Source organism: Schistocerca piceifrons, chromosome 4 (assembly GCF_021461385.2).
Source record: "Schistocerca piceifrons isolate TAMUIC-IGC-003096 chromosome 4, iqSchPice1.1, whole genome shotgun sequence".
Taxonomy (NCBI): Eukaryota; Metazoa; Arthropoda; class Insecta; order Orthoptera; family Acrididae; genus Schistocerca; species Schistocerca piceifrons.
Genome location: NC_060141.1, coordinates 37,477,976 through 37,499,230, shown reverse-complemented (window position 1 = coordinate 37,499,230; position 21,255 = coordinate 37,477,976). Strand labels below are relative to the sequence as shown.

The 21,255-nt window shown below is 43.8% G+C and overlaps 1 protein-coding gene across 1 annotated transcript in view; it reads right to left on the bottom strand.

Moving 5' to 3' along the window:
* The window catches only part of LOC124796341 (titin), a 1,000,763-nt gene that overhangs the window by 963,182 nt on the left and 16,326 nt on the right, over positions 1-21,255 (bottom strand). Inside the window, exons 2-3 of the mRNA XM_047260475.1 lie at positions 15,912-16,091; positions 7,651-7,771 (exon numbers count right to left, since the gene is read on the bottom strand). Of these exons, the coding sequence (XP_047116431.1) occupies positions 7,651-7,771; positions 15,912-16,004 (214 nt within the window). The 5' untranslated portion in view covers positions 16,005-16,091. The remainder of the gene's footprint in view (positions 1-7,650; positions 7,772-15,911; positions 16,092-21,255) is intronic.

Below are 21,255 nucleotides of genomic sequence, written 5' to 3'. Positions count from 1 at the left end.
AAACAAAATTAAGTCATTTATGGGGGGAAGGTATCAGTCAAGAAGACATGTAAAAATCTAATTTTTGGGCCAAATAGTTTTTGTGGAATCGAATGATAAGAGTGTCAAAGCAGTCGCAACACGACGTGTATGCACAGGCGAGCAGTGGAGTGACAAAATCGCGCACAGCGCGGAATGCAGGGAGCACGTCTTTGTAGCAGCGAAAGGGTTAATGCGGCCGTGGTGGCTTTACTTCATGAACTGCGCGGTCCCCCCCTAAACGTAAGCTTGCGAACGATGCTATACTATGGCGCTGCTTCTATTGGCGCGTGCGTCGTGTGCAACTGGCAACGCAGCAATCTCCCACGTCTGGGCGGGCATGCGCGAGCCGCCAAGATAAAAGAATTGAACTATAGTTATGAATCTGCGCTCGCAGAATTGGCGAGAACAAGTGCTCATGACCATATCACAAAGAAAACTGGAACTGGTGTAAAAGTTAGCTCGATCCCACAAAAATTTATTAATTAAGCATTAATTCAACAAATTCTCATAAGTAAATAGATGGGATAATTAATCCACAAACAGAGTGCACTTAATGTTCACGATTACATTTTGTAAATTACTTTTTACCAACAAGATTATGGTAATTAATTTTTATCTGACATTTCTCTGATTATACTAACTCGAACCAATGCAGAAGGGAAGGTAGATGGAGGTGCTCCTCCAGAGAGTAACGATCCAGGCACCTTCCAGAGGACCTCTATCGCCCAAGGGCCGTAACTCAAGGCTTATTGTTACCCTGTTCTTTGGCTATAGTAATACTATGCCACTGTACTCAAAGACGCCAGACAAATAGCCTGCTAAACGACACTGAGAGTACTACAGAGTTGTACAGAGTACAACTAAATGTTGCTGAAGATTACACAGTAATTAAAGTATCCACTGCCGGCAGTTAAGAAAAGAAGGCCCAGGTATACAATGAATCCAAGTTTATTGAGACACAATTAACGCAATAATCTCCAGTTATGGTCAGTTCATAATCAGTAACCAAACAAAATAAAATCTTCTGAAGTTAACATTAAACACTTTGGCAGAAGGCTGATGATATCTCATGTAACTAAATCAAGTTCACAACTAATGACTTCGCACACTAGGTGCCAGAATTAGAGTCCAGAACGCCCTAACAAAATCTCAGTTGAAAAGTAGGTTCAGCTCAGTTGAGTACAAGAAAGAATTGGCATTAATATAATACAAAGGCAGAAGGCCTCTAGAAAGAAATCAAATCATTTTGGGAACGGTAACTAACCAGCACTATGACAGGAAAAGTTCAAGTCACGACAGGACAGATTAAAATCAAATGCTGAAAAATCTCAAGTTGAAGTCCCCGAAGGACAGTCCAGTATTAAAGTTCCAGCATAACGAAAACATAATCAAGTCCAGTGTATCACTGATGAACACAAAGTGCAGAATCCTTACAGGTCCACTCACAGGAGATCTAACATGTAACTCGTCTTCGTCACTATAGTGGCTCCAAAATGTGTTCCTTAGTGATGGAATGCGATTGCATTTGGCCCCTGGCCCAGGAAGCCCACTTGGAGTGAAGTGTCCCTGAGGGCCTGTGCGCTGGCCTAAATACAGGCCCGGTGCCAGGATACAGTCAGTCCTCTTTCCAACCATGTGGCACATGTAAGGGAAATGTTTGTAGAGTCAGCGACTTCTAATGGCAGTTGTGTTGTCGTCTGGTTCTCAGAACATGGCAGCCTTTGTGTGTCATCTGCTAGGCAGCCGGCTGTCCACTTAACTCCACTACGATGTGGGTTGCTGGCGAAGTAGAAGTGGGGCCTCGGTATAGCATGGCCTCAAGACTGGCCTCTCGTTCTCTTCACCGATAAGTGTCATATATGCCTTCAACCTGACAATCGTCCGAAACGTGTTTGGAGGCAACCCAGTCAGGCTGACTGCCTTAGACACACTATCCAACGAATTCATCAAGGTGGAGGTTCCTTGCTGTTTTGGGGTGGCATTATGTGCGGTCGACGTACGCCGCTGGTGGTCATGGAAGGCGCCATAACAGCTGTACGATACGTGAATGCCATCCACCGACCGACAGTGCAACCATATCGGTATCATATTGACGAGGCATTCGTCTTCATGGACAACAATTCACGCTTCCATCGTGCACATCTTGTGAACGACTTCCTTCAGGATAACAACATCGCTCGACTAGAGTGGTCAGCATGTTCTCCAGACGTGAACCCTATCGAACATACGTAGGATAGATTGAAAAGGGATGTTTATGGGCGACGTGACCCATCAACCACTCTGAGGGATCTACGCCGAATCGCCGTGGGTAATGTGGACCAACAGTGCCTTGATGAACTTGTGGATAGTATGCCACAATGAATACAGGCATGCATCAATGCAAGACGACGTGCTATTGGGTATTAGAGGTACCAATGTGTACAGCGATCTGGACCACCACCTCTGAAGGCATCGCTGTATGTCGGTACAACATGCAGTGTATGTTTTTCATGAGCAAGAAAAAGGGTGGAAATGATGTTTATGTTGATCTCCATTCCAATGCTCTGTACAGGTTTCAGAACTCTCAGAACCGAGGTGATGCAAAACTTTTTTGATGTGTTTATGTGATCTGGGGATTTCCAAGCGTGCACTCTACTTCCAAGGTTCCTGAGTGTAGAGCCAGATACAATCGTAGTAGGTCCACGATATTTTGGCGAATAACAGTTTCACCATCATGAGGCGATGCAGATGGAACGGTTATTTACCAAAATATTACAGACCTACAATGATTGAATCAAGCAGTACATCCAAGAACCTTGGAAACAGTAATTTGGTTGTTGAGTCAAAGAATCTGAGCCGCCCATTCAACAGAAATAGAAAATTTTTCAGAATTCTGGTAGAGATATCCCCATAATTTGGATGAGTTTGCTGCTGGCACTCATATGAAGCACTTCAAGTACTGCACTAGAGTCGCTCAGTACTTTGGCACTAGGGTTGCTCAGTACTTTGGTTGTCAAAGTAAACACTGTCAGTCGAATTCATATCCTCTAAATGCCTGGCCCAGCCCATCTCAGCCGCTGCAACAGCCAAAGCTGGGAATATTCAGACTAGCCACCACTTACACACCTGGCACTGTGGAATGCAGCAATTTTTGTGCAGTATCATGAGTCTATCAAAGTCAACTCACCCCCACACATGACATGGTAAATGAAATGCACTACAGCATACACAAAAAAGCCACATGCCATTGTTCCATTTGTCTCAAAATAATAATTCAAACTCAGAATACTGACCCTGAACTACTGATATTATTGACTTACTCGTTCATTGTAGTAAAGGTGGGAAGAAATTAATTGTGACAGAAGAACATATGAAAAGGATAAGTGAAGTCAATCTATAGAGATATATTTTGTGGAAGTAAAACTGTTATAATATATGTAACCTATTTACATTCCAGAAAGCAATACACCTAAGTATTTTATTTGTTATTAATTGTTAATGCTGGATGCATGTGCAATACCTTTCTGGATTAATAAATGTTATCAACATCAATAATTTCAGCCACAACACAAGTAGTGTACCCAACACATGGCTCTTATAAGTAATTAATGTAAGTGATACAAAGTAGGATCCAACATTAACACAAAATTACACAATACAATGCCTTCGTCCAGAGTCTGATATCTTGGTCCCTAATAAACCCTTGACTGCTCAGATACTTTACTGGCATGATTCCTTGCCCTTCTGTCACATAAACGACACAAATATATTGCATAGACACATCTGATGTTCTTACTTCCAATTAATTCACTGTTGCAATAACTAAGTCCCTTCTCACTTACAATAACATCCACATATTAACTTCTCCTCTTATCTTTTCCACTGGCAATCAACTTCCAATGACACTAAATTTTCTGAACCATTTATAACATAAAAACACCATCACCTTCAACAAGAATGGCAGAACACATACCAAGATCATTACCACATTATTAGTCATTCTACCACACGAAAATCACAGATTTCTAAATATTTAATTCTTGAACTTCCATCTCTTAAAGTCTGTAAAAGTGTTACATTTTATGCATATTACTAAACAATTGATGAGGAGCAAGCTAGCAGCCTAACTACTGCCAGCCTGCCCCCAAAATGGGAATTAAACAAACAGTAAAGAAAAAATACACTCTAGATGTAAGAAATCAAACGATGAGAGTTACAGTACACACTAAAATACAACCACAGGACTACTACTGCTATTGATAAGAAGGGTGTGGTATTAAAAATGTGTGTGGAAGCAGGTCAGTGTACAAGCAAATCACAGTAACTTCAGAGGTAGGGTGATGAATAGTAATAATGCCATTCGTAATATTAATAAAATTAATATTACTAGTGGATGATAATGGTAGTTTTGAAATGTGGTTGTGGGCTGCAGTGTGTCTCAGGAAGATAGGAGAAACAGGTGAGACAGGTGCATATAAGAATATTAGGAATGAATTAAAAGAACGAGACAAACCTCCCTTAGTTATTGTTGACAATAGTGATATTAATAAGATTATTAGCTTTATAAGCAGTTTTGTACTGTAGAGATGTATAATACATTTTACTAAGAACAATTCACGCACACATGCATCACTAATTTGCTCATTAACACACGACTAACATTTTTGGGTGTTTCTTTTATGTTTCCCTGCAAGTAAATCTGCATGCGGGCCAGATACGGAAATTCCTGAAGACAAAAGACTTCCTGAATTTGTAACTTGGTTATGTTACAGACTGCTGGATACAAATAACTATATGCAATGACTGCTGCACAAAACAATTAATTTATTGAAATAAATGACGGTTGTAAGTCAGAAATGGGTCTCAGAGTTCACAACCAATGTGAAACTGGAACTGTCTTGGAAATGTGAAAAGAGACCCACCATAAAACTAGAGTGGTCCACAGAAACACTAAGACAGTGATTTATGTCTCTCTATAGTCAAATAGTGCACTATAACGATATTAATTAAACTGCAAATTTACAGTATGGATTCTTCAAAAGTGATATGGTGAAGGAAAAGGAAACACATAAGAACAGAAGAACATTTAAGCAGTTAGATGTAAAGTGTTTTTATGAACGTCATGAACTGATGAACTACCTTAAAAACGACGTCAAAACAAGAGAAAGAATGACGAAGTAATGCAGTAAAGAAGAACTGAAGGTTGCCTTTGCTTTGGATTGCAACAGCAGTCCCTTTGTTGTGATTCTCATAAGGTTGTCAAGCTGACTGAAAGTGCTTCATCTTCTTCTTAAAAGCAGCATCGTTCTGCGTCATGCATAAAATGCAGGACAGCTGGGTCCATGATCAGATGATAGCAATGCGGAATGAGTGTGAGAATGTTTTTGTTTGATGATCTTGTGCTGTTAGTGTACCAAACGGATAATTCTGATGAATGAGGCGAGGCACTTAAGGAATTACAAAGAAAGGAACTGTTGAAAATGAAGCCACACTGCTTGACCGCCCACATATAACGCAATTAGGCAGATGTGTCATAGATATCTTCAAAGAGGAAATCGTGGAGACATAATACTCACAAACATTTACAGCTTGCTCAAGCCACTACGACTTTGCACGGTTCAACCAGTCTTGATGTATATCATAGAACTGAAGAGTTGCCACAGCGAGTGTTACTTGGTTACTATTCTGGCGGAAATATGTTACTAAAGTTTTAAAGAGCATGCCGAAAAAAGGATGTTATCCTGTTTGCAGAAACAATGATTACTCCTGATCCATGAGCACACTAACAATTTTAACTGTAATGGAGTTTGTATGAGTAGAAAGTTATGGGATAAGATGAGTGATTGATTTCAGATTCACTATCGAAATTAGCTGCAACTTATTAGTATCCATTTTCGAGTCAATATTTCTTACGTACTAGACACTGAGCTAAGGTCGATATGAATTTTCAGTTTTCAATTACATACAATGATGCTCACAAAGTATATTCCACACGTGAATGATGGTTAACAGGCGTAAATGTCACTGGTATATGGAAATTAGAGATAACTCAGGAAATCATGAAGGGTCTGAAGCAGAGGTTTAATATGTTGATGAAACAGTCCATGGGTGTACTGGCAGTTCATAGTGTCAAGTGGATATAATATTTTGGCGATCAGGTATGTCACCAGCGTGAGTTGGTCAAAACGCTAGTCCGCATTGTGTGTACCTTCTAGGATGCAGATAGTCTTTCCTGAGAACTGGAACACCTCAGAAGAGTGTTGTGGAAAAACCATTACTTGGAATTCCAGATGAGGCGTGCTCTGAACCCTAACATTACGACACAGTTTGAGGAAACGAACGAAGTTATGGAGATAGAACCACCCACAGCCTTTATTTTGTACACCAGCGCGCCATAGGTAATACTGGCCAAGATATATATTGGACAGCTGTGTGCACTATTGAAGATTGCTGCCGAGAACACCAGCAGCACACCTGACTAAAGTGTCCTAACAGGTCAATGGTTGCAGAGCACTATTTATCCGAGATTCATGCAGTGTAATATGAATGCACCAGGAATTTAGCGGAAACGTCGATATACTGGGACAGCGTTGTTATAGAAACCATAAAAAATACGAACCTGGAACAATGTTATCAACTAGGACTGTGGTTGTAGCTGCAGCAATGCTTGGGAACCAGTGCTGTGTATAATGAAGGAGGAGATACAAAGCAAACACAACGAAATGGCGGCCACGATGGATGGAGTACCATCCGCCACACACCGTCAGGTGGCTTGCGGAGTATGGATGTAGATGTACTTGCACACTGCTACAGCTGGGGTGCCCTGTTGGGTGTCGCTGGCCAAAGGTGCCGACGCACTTTTTGCATGCCCTCAGGTGCGGACCATATATAGAGTGACTGACAGGGGATGGAGATACACATTGGCCCTGCATTCCCAGGATGCCAGTTTGTGTGTGCTGCACACTATTACCAAACAGTACAGTTGTGGACTGTTTGGTCAAATATTACTCTGAAAGGAACTGAAGAATAACGTCGAATACGTCGTAAGAACAGTAACGTTGTGCAAAATTACCAGGTATGAAGAACTAGAGTGACAATCTGTGTCCTGGTGTCATCTGTAAGATAACAGTCAGATGCCAGCTTGGAAACAGAACTCTTAGGTCGTGTGAGAATGGGAAAGGCAGTCATCTTAGCCAATTTGCTCGAATGGTATAGAGATGACAATTATCCTGAGAAGAAAGATGATTGGCACTTTGGTATCAGGCTGGAGTTCATAAACTGTGGCTAGAATAACAACTTCAGGTTAGGCATCTAAAAGGTTTCACTAACGTTGAACAAGAGCTATGACAAAAACTGGAAATCAGAATTGCCTGTTGTGCTTTTGTGATCTCATCCCTCATCAGAAGGGAGACACAGCTCTCAGGAAATGACACCTGAGTCGAGTGCATAAATTAATTGTTGAGGAGGAAAAAATAAGTAAAGTGTACAGACAGTGATGATGTCCGCTGAAGTAACCCAGGCGTATGTGTGCCTAAAATGGCACCACACGTGTGACAGAGTGAAGGCAGCCAGGTCTGGCTGAAGCCCAGCTGGTGATGGGATGGAGCGCGCTGCGCAGGGCAGCAGCAGCCGCAGCAGGTGTCTGCTCACCCAGAGCCTCGCTGTCCTCGTGCAGCTGGCGCAGCGCCTCCTCAGCCTGCTCCAGGCGGCGCTCCAGCTCGGTGTCATTGCGCTCCAGCGATATCAGCAGCTCATCTGATCGCTCCAGGTACTGCAACAAAATTTTCAACTATGTACCTCTTATGTTTAACTACAGTGGAACCAAAAACTGAGTACCAGTGTATAAGAAACATACAATGTAATTATGATGGTGCAAAATTTGTTACACAAAAGAATATGAACAGGAACAAAGAGTTCTGTTCTACATTTACACATATACTCCGCAAGCGCCCATGTGGAGCATGACAGAGGGTACCTTGTAGCACTCCTAGTCATTTCTTTTCCTGTCCCACTCGCAAATAGAGCAAGAGAAAAACGACTACCTATACGTGTAATGATCACTGCCATTAGTACAATCGTTCTGCACACGACTTCTAAATTTCCTCGATAGCGTTTCGCGAAAAGAACATCGTCTTCCCTCCAATTTGAGTTCACAAAGCGTCTCCATAATACTTGCATATTGATCGACCCTACCAGTAAGGGACCTAGCAGCCTGCATCTGAATTACTTGGATGACTTACTTCAGTCCACCTTAGTGAGAATCCCAGACACTCTAGCAAGTGGTCTTCTTTGTAGATGAATCACATTTTCCTAAAATTCTCCCAACTGCAGTCGACCTTTCGTCCTCCCTACTACCATCCTTAAATGCTCATCCTGTTTCATGTCGCTTATCAACATTACGCCCAGATATTTGGTAGCTGCAACTGTGTCAAGCGCTACACTACTAATGCTGCCTTCTAATATTATGGAATTGTTTTCCTGTCCATTTGTCGTAACTTACATTTTTCTACTTTTAGAGATAGCTGCCATTCATCACACCAACTACAAATTTTGTCTAACAAATCTTGCGTCCTCCTACAGTCACTCATCGACGAAACCTACGCATATACCGCAGCGTCATCAGCAAACAGCTGCATACTACTCCTAACTACTAACTGTCAGATCGTTTATGTATAGAGAGAATAAGTGCGGTCCTGTCACACTTTCCTGGTGCGCTAGTGACGAGTCTCTGGTTAACAGGTCTGTTTTTTACCTGCCTAATGAATCTCCTGCTCTAGTTTGCTGTCGTTTCGTACTTTGCCCTGTGCGAGAGATTCACGATATATGTAAGCTAAGTAAAGAGTCCAACGCCATAGTGTACTTCATGTAAAACGGAACTGGGACTCAACCCGGACCTGGCCACTTATTTCTTTCCAGCTCTTTCAGCTGCTTCTCTACGCCAGGGAGCACTTCAGCTTTCGCCTTGCTGTCTTCCGTTGCCACACTAGACCGAACAATGAGTGAATGGATAAAAGAACCCCTTAGCAACTTTATGTACGTTCGGAATTTTCTCTGGTTCTCTTTTGCCTGTCTGATTGGTCTGAAGGAAGCTGGCAGCTGATGGAAGGAGTCGCCTGTGTATTTTTACTAGGCAAATATGAACAAGTGAAAGAAGACTGTATTGGTGGGTAGCAAAATATCGTCCACCACCTTAAATAATGAACCATTCTGGCATTCGCCTGAAGTGAGAGAAATGTCAGAAAACCTACATGGGGATGGCCAGATGTAGTCAGTGTTCGAACTGCATTCCGCCCAAGTGGAAGTCAGTTGTTTCTAAGCCACTATATAAGTAAATGGGAAATTGATGGATGGTGCAGGTCAGAGGTTTCCATAAATGTAACAAGTAGGTTTGGACAGGTAGCCTTAACAAGTTCGTTCTATTGTTTGTGAGGTTCCTCCCATATGGTTCAAATGGCTCTGAGCACTATGGGACTTAACATCTGAGGTCATCAGTCTCCTAGAACTTAGAACTACTTAAACCTAACTAACCTTAGGACATCACACACATCCATCCCCGAGGCAGGATTCGAGCCTGCGACCGTAGCGGTCGCGCGGTTCCAGACTGAAGCGCCTAGAAACTCTCGGCCACTCCGGCCGGCGTTCCTCCCATATGTGTCTGTCTTTTAGCAGCATATTGTGTAGTAGACTGGGAAGTATTTCGTCTCGTTCGACGTAGTTGTGAAAAATTACTTCTCGTTTCTACATTTACTTCTACATACATACTCTGCAAACCACTGTGAAGTGCATGGCACGGGGTACTTAGTATAGTAGCACATGTCAGGATTTCTTCCCGTTCTAATCGCCCATACTGCAACATAATGATTCCATTTCGCCTACGCTGGGAAGTCTTTACACATCCACCATTCTGTCCCGATTTCACCCCATGCGATTTCCGTATTTTTGGAGCCCTGGCTAAAGGCATTTGAAGGCGTCAATTTGCTTCAGACTAAGATGTGCACGGCAGGGTACAATCATATTTCCATAGGCGACTGCAGACATTAATCTACAAAGGCACTAATCATTTTGTCTCACAGTGGGTTAAATGTATTAACAGTTATGGCGTTTATTTTTGAAATAATAAACAGTTTTATTATTTTTTTCCATCTGCCTCGTTTCTGTAGAAAAGAAATTTGTCAACATCAAGTATACGTTTAAGTGTCAGGAAGTCCTTCATGAAAGCATTTGTGTGCAGTGTAGCCATATATGGAAGTGAAACATGGACAATAAACAGTTTAGACAAGAAGAGAATAGAACCTTTTGAAATGTGGTGCTACAGATGAATATTGAAGATTAGATGGGTAGATCACATAACTAATGAGGAGGTACTGAACAGAAACTGGGGAGAAGAGGAATTTGTGGCACAACTTGACTAGAAGAAGGGATCTGTTGGTAGGACACGTTCTGAGGCGTCAAGGGATCACCAATTTAGTACTGAAGAGAAGCGTGTGAGGTAAAAGTTTAGAGGGAGACCAAGAGATGAATACAGTAAGCAGATTCAGAAGGATGTAGGTTGCAGTAGTTATTCGGAGATGAATAGGCTTGTACAGGATAGAGCAGTATGGACAGCTACATAAAACCAGTCTTTGAAGACCATAACAACAACATTGTTGCAGCACATTCTGCCCTCTAAGAAAGATTTATAACTCAGTGTATCATATATTTTACGTTTTCTAGTATGTAGTTTCGTCGAGTGATTAATAATAATAATGCTAGCCTGACAGTCAGGTTGCTTCATGGATCAATTGACGCCTATTGTTCGGTTGTTACATTTGGCTGAGTCTCTGAACAGTGCTTCCCTCTATGGAGGTATTGTACATGAGGGACAGTGGTCAGTTGGCCACCCCTCCAAGGCCACCTAACGGTACACTCGCCGCGGCGAGGGAGAGATTTTGGCAGCGGTGAATGGTCTGTCGGCCGGGCGGCTGCCCTTAGTTCGTGGCCGCGCGCGCCATGTAAACGACAAAGATGTATATTTTGGTTGTTAAGTTACCTATGAATAATAAGTGATTATCTCAACGCTCGTGTTACATTACAGTCTGAAAGGATTTTAACCATTATACAGTCCTCTTCAATTCATGGTCCTCCAGTACATTTACGTTGTCGTCTGCGGACTAACACTTTGGTCCTCCGGGTCCAGACTTTAACACCTATAAAACCGGTGCGTCATTTTAGGGGGGAACGAAACTAACTCTTCAGATGACCCATTGAAATGAAATGTTAATTACAACAGCCGAAATGTTTCAGTGGAATCATTAGCGGATACAGAGGTGGCGGGAATTCCAGACACCCAATTTGACACGTCGGTCGCTTCTGTAGAAATTTGTTGTTGATATTCTACGTACACGGGCTGCGCTAGAGAATTTCATCCTATAAGTTTAGCAGTACTGTACCTGAAATCCACCGCACCTCGTGATCTTCGTTCCTGCCAGGCGGCCGAAGTGTTGAGTCACCTCTGCGGGACTCGCAAAGATATTAGGAGCTTCTGTCTCTGTACGTGAGGAGTATTAAAGCCTGTCTCGACTCTCATATTTTTAACTGAAGTTACTGTAAAAGCAGACTGATGTAAACATAAGTTAAAATTGTAGAAATGTGAAAAGTGCGTGCCTTTGGTGAAATGAGAGAACTGCAGCTCGAACAGCTCGAAAACGGACAAGTACCAGCTTGAATAGAGGGAACGCTCTAAACCAGACATATATTAAGGAGACGAAGTCATTCGATGTGAACGGTCATTTATAAAAACTCTGTTCCACACAGTTTTCAGTACGTTACGTGTGCCACAGCCTGAAGACTTTTCGACCATTTGAAAATGAACCAACACAGCAGCACATTCCAATCAAATAATGGTAAATTGTAATAAAAATGACATATACTTCACGAGCTTTTTCATAGTACCTTCATTTACATTGTAGCAGGAATAAAGTGAAAGTGGTAAAAACTGAATTGTCCACACGATTACTGTATTGGCGCGAGTCACAGAGATGCCAGGTATCAGTCACACGTATGCAGCCCCAGCAGATCGCGACATTATTCTGAAAATATGCTAAAGTGCTGAGTTATATGTTAACAAGACTGACGTGGCTCAATGGACACCAGAGTTTTATAGGAAGCAGAGTGAGCGTGTAACGTATCGTAATCTGCACCCTTATTATGTGTCCAAGTGGTGAGCTATGGACGCTCATCATAGGCCGATGGCTATGTGCCAAACAATTACATGTAACTTAAACAAACTGGTTAGAAACAAAATAAATATTCAGTTGCAAAACACGGGTAACATTTGTTCCTGTCTACGTGATAAACATAACTGAAGTATCAAATCAGGAAGAATGGGTGCAAATATTGACATCATTAAAGAAACTAAATAAATAAAGCAGTTATTTAGTTTAATCTTTCCATCGCTGTGAACAATGGGATCTCGGAGGAACGCAGCCACAATACAATCTGAAAGGCTACCGACATTCTTAGGCTGCAGTCTATTGATGTTGATTACTGACAGAACATACGTGATCGATTCTTGAATGCACTTTCTACCAGAAAATGTATCTGGGAAACCAGTAACATATTTATAGTTCCAATAAAGTACGTCCATGCATGAATAGCCATAACAAAGGTATTCTGCCGTGCAACTTTACGTGATTCTACCTACGTGGCTAGTAGTATGGCAGGAAGCCGATGGTTGTCGGCTGTCCACTCGTGGACATTTTTTTCCATTTAATCGATGTACACTGACGAGCCAAAACATTGCGACCGCTGCCCACCGCGAAGCTGAGTGCCATCTGGTGGCGCTGTGGGCTCGTGACGTGGCAGGGAAAAAGCGTACAGGGTGTTAAAAGAGAGGAATACCACCTTTTTGGAGTTGGTAGGGTGGCCCAAGAGAAGAAAAAAAGTCCAGTAAATATGCGCTCTACAGTGCATACCTTAAGAGCTATGAGCACTTGTTCATCTTCGCTATTGTGAAACACATCTCTTCTACTGAAAGCTATTTGTTATTACGAACGATGCACAATAAGCAAATGGGGACCCGTTCCTCTGTTAGTCTATTATAGTCCACAGATAAAGCATGCAGTAAACATCTGCTAGCGCTGTTAACGTAAACCGTCTTCACAGCTATCCATAAGCGCAACACTTACACTAATTCGAATGGAACCATTTTGTCTTTTGATAAGTAGTGATATACTTTTACATTGTAATCTTATCACGGGACTTACTAGCATATTGGAAGCCTATTATTCCACACAGGAAGTGGTAAACAAGGTATTCTGTTATGGTCTCGCAAAGGAAAGCAAGCATCCAAGCTGTGTTATGTTTGCTGAGAAATATCCAGAGTGCAGTTTACTGTGTGCACATTTATTCAGACGTCTTTTCCAGGGACTAGCAGACTGTGGTTCCGTAGCTCGAACAACTTCGGACCGTGGCAGACTTGGCATAATTTGCACTCCCGTCGTGGAGGAGCAGGCATTGCAACAAGTGGAAGAAGATGCTGGAGATGGTGTATGTAGAAATTCAGCACCTATTGGGGTTAATCATCCTCTGCTTTGGACGATCCTGCATGAATAGTTTTGCTATATCAAATCATGTACAGCATGTTCAAGCCCTTCAGCCATATCAACAGCCGTCGAGACTGCAGTACTACCAAGGGCTGTTGTTAAGATTTGGTGCGGATCCATTCTTGACAACAATGATACTGTTGGCAGACGAAGCTGGTTTCAGGTTAGATAGGACTATCAGTTTTCATCACCAACATGAGTTGGCTGCTGCAAACGCACACACTGTTGAAGAAACGAGCCATGAGCGCCGATTTTCGATTAATGTATTGGGAGGAGTAATTGGCGATGGACTAATAGCACTTTACACAGTATTAAACGGGTTGACAGGTGCAAGCTATCAAACGGCTTGCCTCTTTTGGTAGAGAAGGTACCATACCAACAACAGCTGTAGAAGTGGTTTATGCATGGACATTTAATGTGGAAGCAATTGGTTGGAGAGGTCGAGCACGCTAGTTCATTGCGTTTTTGGTCGTTGTGCCACTTGAAATCTTTGCTGTAAGCAAGTCTCATTACTGATGTAGAAACACTGCAGCAACAAGTCATCAGTGCCTGCCTGGGCATCCGTAAGGGACCTGGAGTTTCCCCTACGACTTCGGACAGAAACATGCCTTGCTATGAATGGACACCATATCGAGGACCTCCTTTACCGATAGCCGAGGAGTGCAGGTCGTGTGTGATGGCAAGCAGATTACATTGGAAGGTCTGCTGTTATACATTAGAGTAACGTGTTCTCAACTGTTCACTCATTTGTTTGTTGCATTCTGTAGCTTGTAGTAGAAGAGATGCATTTCACAGAAACAAACAAGCCTCGTAGCACTTGAGACAGAGCCAATGCTGAGTGGCATTTTTTTCCTTTTTTGGTCCATACTACCTCTTCTCAATATACAGAATACTTTTTTGTTTAACACCTTGCATAAGCGGAGCAGAGAGAAAAGGGGAAATTATTTTAGCGATGACTCAGGACACAAAGGGAGAAGTGTACTGATATAACAGAATTTGACAAAAAAGAGATTGTTATGGCCTGGCGTCCGGGAACAAGGAGCTTGGGAACGGCGAAACTGGCCGTCCGTCCGCGTGCTGCTACCCTGACCATTCGTGGAAAGTGGCTGAAGGACGGTGAAATCACGCACAGGCGAAGTGTTGAATGTCGACGCCTCATCACGGAACATGGAGGTGGTGGGCTGGACGCTCTGTAAAGCAGCACAGGCGGTGATCTGTGGCACGTCTGCCGACACTGAGCTCGGGATCGTCGAGAGAGGACTGTATATCAGTGGGAACGCGTTGCCTGGTATGGTGGATTACGTTTCTTGTTCGGATACGCCGTGATCCAGATGAACGACTGGTCGAAATATACGCAACGAACGCCACGGGCACAGACCAGTAGAGGCAGGATTATGCTATGGGGAACATTCACATGGGTTTCAACGGGACCTGTAGTAGTTATGGAAGGCACCGTGACAGCCAAGGAGCGCACGGTCTACCTGCATCCCTTTGTGCTGGATGTCTTCCACGACAGGGATGGCATCTCTCAGCAGGGTCACTGTCTGTGCCGCAACGCGAGAATAATGCGTCAGTGGGTTGAAGAGGACGACAGTGAACTCACATAGAAGTATATATACTAAGATGGTATCTGTCCTTTCGCACATGTCCGAAAGAACAGACACCATTGGTGACCATGCAGCTCGCTAGAATGAAATTACAATGAAATGAACACCATTAGCTGCTTACAGGCGTTGACATACGTCAACGGGGACAGATGAAAATGTGTGCTCCGCCCGGGACTCGAACCCGGGATCTCCTGCTTACATGGCAGACACTCTATCCATCTGAGCCACCGAGGACACAGAGGATAGCGCGACTGCAGGGATTTATCTCTGCCACGCCTCCCGCGAAACCCACATCCTCAACGTATTGTCCCACACTACATTCATAGTGCCTCTGCCCATTATACTCATTACTCGATACCATCTTAGTATATATATATATATATATATATATATATATATATATATATATATATATATATATATATATATAGTTAAGGCTCACCAGCCACTTGACCATCTTCTTCTGTGCGAATGCACAAACAGTGCCCGAACTCTTACGGGAATCGACAACAGCGAAGAATGGCTGCTGTGAACTGCGATTCAGAGGTGGACCAACACGCTGTTGTATGGGAAGTTATGACGTTTCCGGTCATCAGTTTATGTAGATGTGATAGATTTTGCGGAATGTGTATTCTGAAGTCGACTATGAACGTCTTATAAACAGTCGACACGAGTAAAGTGCAGAACGCCGTTTATTTGGCGGGCGTGAGGAGTGGCGCACCTCGCCGGCGAGCCTGGAGAACCTCTGGGCGGTGATCAGGACGTTGCGGCGGCGCTCCAGCCGCGAGGCGAACGAGCGGCAGGCGAAGTCCATGAAGCGGCGCTGGGCGCGCAGGTCGTCCGGGCAGCGCGGCAGCGAGTCGATGCGGTGCAGCAGCTCCGCGTACAGCCCGTACGTCTCCTGCACACCAGACAGCAACTCCTCACCGTCACCTCACAGTAACAACGTATCAGAGCGTTTGGGTTTACTAGTTTATCAAGGCAACTTTGCCCATACCCATACATATTACAACAAAAGTCTATGCAAATATGTTCCACATCTTCTAAACCACTGGATCGATTTCAACCACACTTGGTACACGTATCTACACTACTGGTCATTAAAATTGCTACACCAAGAAAAAATGCAGATGATAAACGGGTATTCATTGGACAAATATATTATACTAGAACTGACATGTGATTACATTTTCACGCAATTTGGGTGCGTAGATCCTGAGAAATCAGTATCCAGAACAACCACCTCTGGCCGTAATAACGGCCTTGATACGCCTGGGCATTGAGTCAAACAGAGTTTGGATGGCGTGTACAGGTACTGCCGCCCATGCAGCTTCAACACGATACCACAGTTCATCAAGAGCAGTGACTGGCGTATTGTGACGAACCAGTTGCTCGGCCACCATTGACCAGACGTTTTCAATTGGTGAGAGATCTGGAGAATGTGCTGGCCACGGCAGCACTCGAACATTTTCTGTATCCAGAAAGGCCCGTACATGACCTGCAACATACGGTCGTGCATTATCCTGCTGAAATGTAGGGTTTAGTAGGCATCGAATGAAGGGTAGAGCCACGGGCCGTAACACATCTGAAATGTAAGGTCCACTGATCAAAGTGCCGTCAGTGCGTACGAGAGGTGACAGAGACGTGTAACCAATGGCACCCCATACCATCACGCCCGGTGATACGCCAGTATGGCGATGAAGAATACACGCTTCCAATATGCGTTGACCGTGATGTCGCCAAACACGGATGCGACCACCATGATGCTGTAAACAGATCCTGGATTCACCTGAAAAAATGACGTTTTGCCATTCGCACACCCAGGTTCGCCGTTGAGTACACCGTCGCAGGCGCGCCTGTCTGTGATGCAGCGTCAAAGGTAACCGCAACCATGGTCTCCCAGCTGATAGTCCATACTGCTGCAAACGTCGTCGAACTGTTCGTGCAGATGGTTGTTGTCTGTCAAACGTCCCCATCTGTTGACTCAGGGATCGAGACGTGGCTGCACGATCCGTTACAGCCATGCGGACAAGATGTTTGTCATCTCGACTGCTAGTGATACGAGGCCGTTGGGATCCAGCACGGGGTTCCGTATTAACCCCCTGAACGCACCGATTCCATATTCTGCTAACAGTCACTGGATCTCGACCAACGCGAGCAGCAATGTCGCGATACGATAAACCGGAATCGCGATAGGCTACTGGCTCAATGGCTCAAATGGCTATGAGCACTATGGGACTTAACATCTGAGGTCATCAGTCCCCTAGAACTTAGAACTACTTAAAACTAACTAACCTAAGGACATCACACACATCCATGCCCGAAGCAGGATTCGAACCTGGGACCTTAGCGGTCGCGCGGTTGATAGGCTACAATCCGACCTTTATCAAAGTCGGGAACGTGATGGTACGCATTTCTCCTTCTTACACGAGGCATCACAAAAATGTTTCACCAGGCAACGCCGGTCAACTGCAGTTTGTGTATGAGAAATCGGTTGGAAAACTTTCCTCGTGTCAGCACGTTGTAGGTGTCACCACCGGCGCCAACCTTGTGTGAATGCTCTGAAAAGCTAATCATTCGTATATCACAGCATCTGCTTCCTGTCGGTTAAATTGCGCGTCTGTAGCACGTCATCTTCGTGGTGTAGCAATTTTAATGGCCAGTAGTGTATTATTGTTCACTACTCTCATTTCTCACAAACAGCCAGACGATGGCCATCCAGTATTTGCGAGTGAGAGCGCTTAGTGACTTGCAATCAACTTTACACATAATGACAATCCTTTACCAGACTTTTCCTCGAAACAAATTTACTCTATAAGTTGCTACTTTCAGCTAACGAAGCGAAAACAGACTGCGAAACGAATATTGTTACAAACTCCGAAATGCCCTTTTACATGTCAGGAAAATGTTCTCCCACATAACAATTTCACGCGTAAACCTGTTTAAAGAAAATTGCAATCAATACGTCTCGAACTCGCGACCTTCGGGACGACGATCTGACGCTCTACCAACTCCCCTCCCAGACATCTTCGCAGTCATGCCCCGCAGATACGCTTTTCCTGTACTCCGTAGTTCTGGCGTTACTTTTAACTGCCGTTTACGCATCTTCTACTGGACGATAGCAGACAGCACGAACTAAATCTGTGTTTTGGTTGATACTCTATCGGTACACAACGTTTGGTACCAATCTGAGTGTCTCAAATCTGGAGCTTTAGATGTTAGTGACTTGCAACCAACTTTACACATAGTGTCAAACATTTAGGAGGCTTTTTCTTGTCGGCATCTCCGAGAAAATGATGAAACAAACAACGTTCATCACTTAATATATTTTTGCTGTTCACGCAGTAAAATCGCCACGTGTAGCACGACCTTTTAATTTACTACTTATTTACTACTAACTGTATTCGCAAAACATTTCGCAGACAGTGGCTGTATGCACCACTGGCTGTACGTGCAAAATAATAATATTCTACCACTCATGCTTCAGGAGATTCGACGTCACAAACATTCAGTTGTGTGGAAACGAAACTGCAGGGCGAACGAAATTCGGTAGAGATACATAAGAAATGCATGTGGAACGTCTTACACGTATGTCCCGTGGGCGTATGCGGGCAAAGGCGCCTCCTAAACCGAGGAACGACTTCAGCCAACACACATTAGTTACTATCTGTAAATAAATACTATGGGAATAAAACCAGCAACCCCTATTGGGGTTAGGCTGCTAACGTGGTGAGAGAAATGGGGAGGAGGAGAGGGAACATAGAGAGGGAAAGAGGACATAGACAGACAGAGGACTGAGGACAAGATCGACAGGGAGTGGGGAAGGGGGAAATGGACAGGTAGGGGAGGAGATATATATATATATATATATATATATATATATATATATATATATATATATATTAGGGGATAGACAGAGAGAGGGTGGAAGAGCGAATGCAGAGAGGCAAGGGCAGGATGAGTTGAAGAGAGAGAGCGGGGTGGTTGAGGTGGACCGAGAGAGGGGATAGAAGATGGAAAGAGAGATCGGTAGACGGAGGCGGAAGGGGAAGATGGATTAATAGATGAGTGGAATAAATACATATCCGTGCAATCCTGTGTACGCAGCCAGTGTATCTACAGGGTGTTTCAAAAATGACCGGTATATTTGAAACGGCAATAAAAACTAAACGAGCAGCGATAGAAATACACCGTTTGTTGCAATATGCTTGGGACAACAGTACATTTTCAGGCGGACAAACTTTCGAAATTACAGTAGTTACAATTTTCAACAACAGATGGCGCTGCAAGTGATGTGAAAGATATAGAAGACAACGCAGTCTGTGGGTGCGCCATTCTGTACGTCGTCTTTCTGCTGTAAGCGTGTGCTGTTCACAACGTGCAAGTGTGCTGTAGACAACATGGTTTATTCCTTAGAACAGAGGATTTTTCTGGTGTTGGAATTCCACCGCCTAGAACACAGTGTTGTTGCAACAAGACGAAGTTTTCAACGGAGGTTTAATGTAACCAAAGGACCGAAAAGCGATACAATAAAGGATCTGTTTGAAAAATTTCAACGGACTGGGAACGTGACGGATGAACGTGCTGGAAAGATAGGGCGACCGCGCACGGCAACCACAGAGGGCAACGCGCAGCTAGTGCAGCAGGTGATCCAACAGCGGCCTCGGGTTTCCGTTGCTGTGTTGCAGCTGCGGTCCAAATGACGCCAACGTCCACGTATCGTCTCATGCGCCAGAGTTACACCTCTATCCATACAAAATTCAAACGTGGCAAACCCTCAGCGCCGCTACCATTGCTGCACGAGAGACATTCGCTAACGATATAGTGCACAGGATTGATGACGGCGATATGCATGTGGGCAGCATTTGGTTTACTGACGAAGCTTATTTTTACCTGGACGGCTTCGTCAATAAACAGAACTGGCGCATATGGGGAACCGAAAAGCCCCATGTTGCAGTCCCATCGTCCCTGCATCCTCAAAAAGTACTGATCTGGGCCGCCATTTCTTCCAAAGGAATCATTGGCCCATTTTTCAGATCCGAAACGATTACTGCATCACGCTATCTGGACATTCTTCGTGAATTCGTGGCAGTACAAACTGCCTTAGACGACACTGCGAACACCTCGTGGTTTATGCAAGATGGTGCCCGGCCACATCGCACGGCCGACGTCTTTAATTTCCTGAATGAATATTTCGATGATCGTGTGATTGTTTTGGGCTATCCGAAACATACAGGAGGCGGCGTGGATTGGCCTCCCTATTCGCCAGACATGAACCCCTGTGACTTCTTTCTGTGGGGACACTTGAAAGACCAGGTGTACCGCCAGAATCCAGAAACAATTGAACAGCTGAAGCAGTACATCTCATCTGCATGTGAAGCCATTCCGCCAGACACGTTGTCAAAGGTTTCGGGTAATTTCATTCAGAGACTACGCCATATTATTGCTACGCATGGTGGATATGTGGAAAATATCGTACTATAGAGTTTCCCAGACCGCAGCGCCATCTGTTGTTGACAATTGTAACTACTGTAATTTCGAAAGTTTGTCTGCCTGAAAATGTACTGTTGTCCCAAGCATATTGCAACAAACGGTGTATTTCTATCGCTGCTCGTTTAGTTTTTATTGCCGTTTCAAATATACTGGTCATTTTTGAAACACCCTGTATAAACCAGTCTTATCACCTTTTCAATGGACTATCTTTCTCGGCAACCAAATAGTTCTCTGCCTTTTGATTAGAAATTGTGTAATAGTTTCATTAGTCGCTTGGCAAATGTGACAGAATACTTTGAAGATAAACATTTTTATAGGGTACTTTTTCTGACCGGACCTGCATTGTTTTATTTCTTTTTTAACACAGCGTAGCCAGTGTACACCCACATCAGTATCCCGGGAGCCACTTCACAGAGTGTGGCGGCGGGTGATTCTGGCACCATTATCTGTCACTATCAATCAGTCGGGTAACGTTTTAAAGCAGCTGAGTGACAGAACGAGTCTCAAGTAATCCATAAACTTTTTGCCATCTGCGATTGACATTTCTGTGCTGTAGACTTACGAGGAACGTT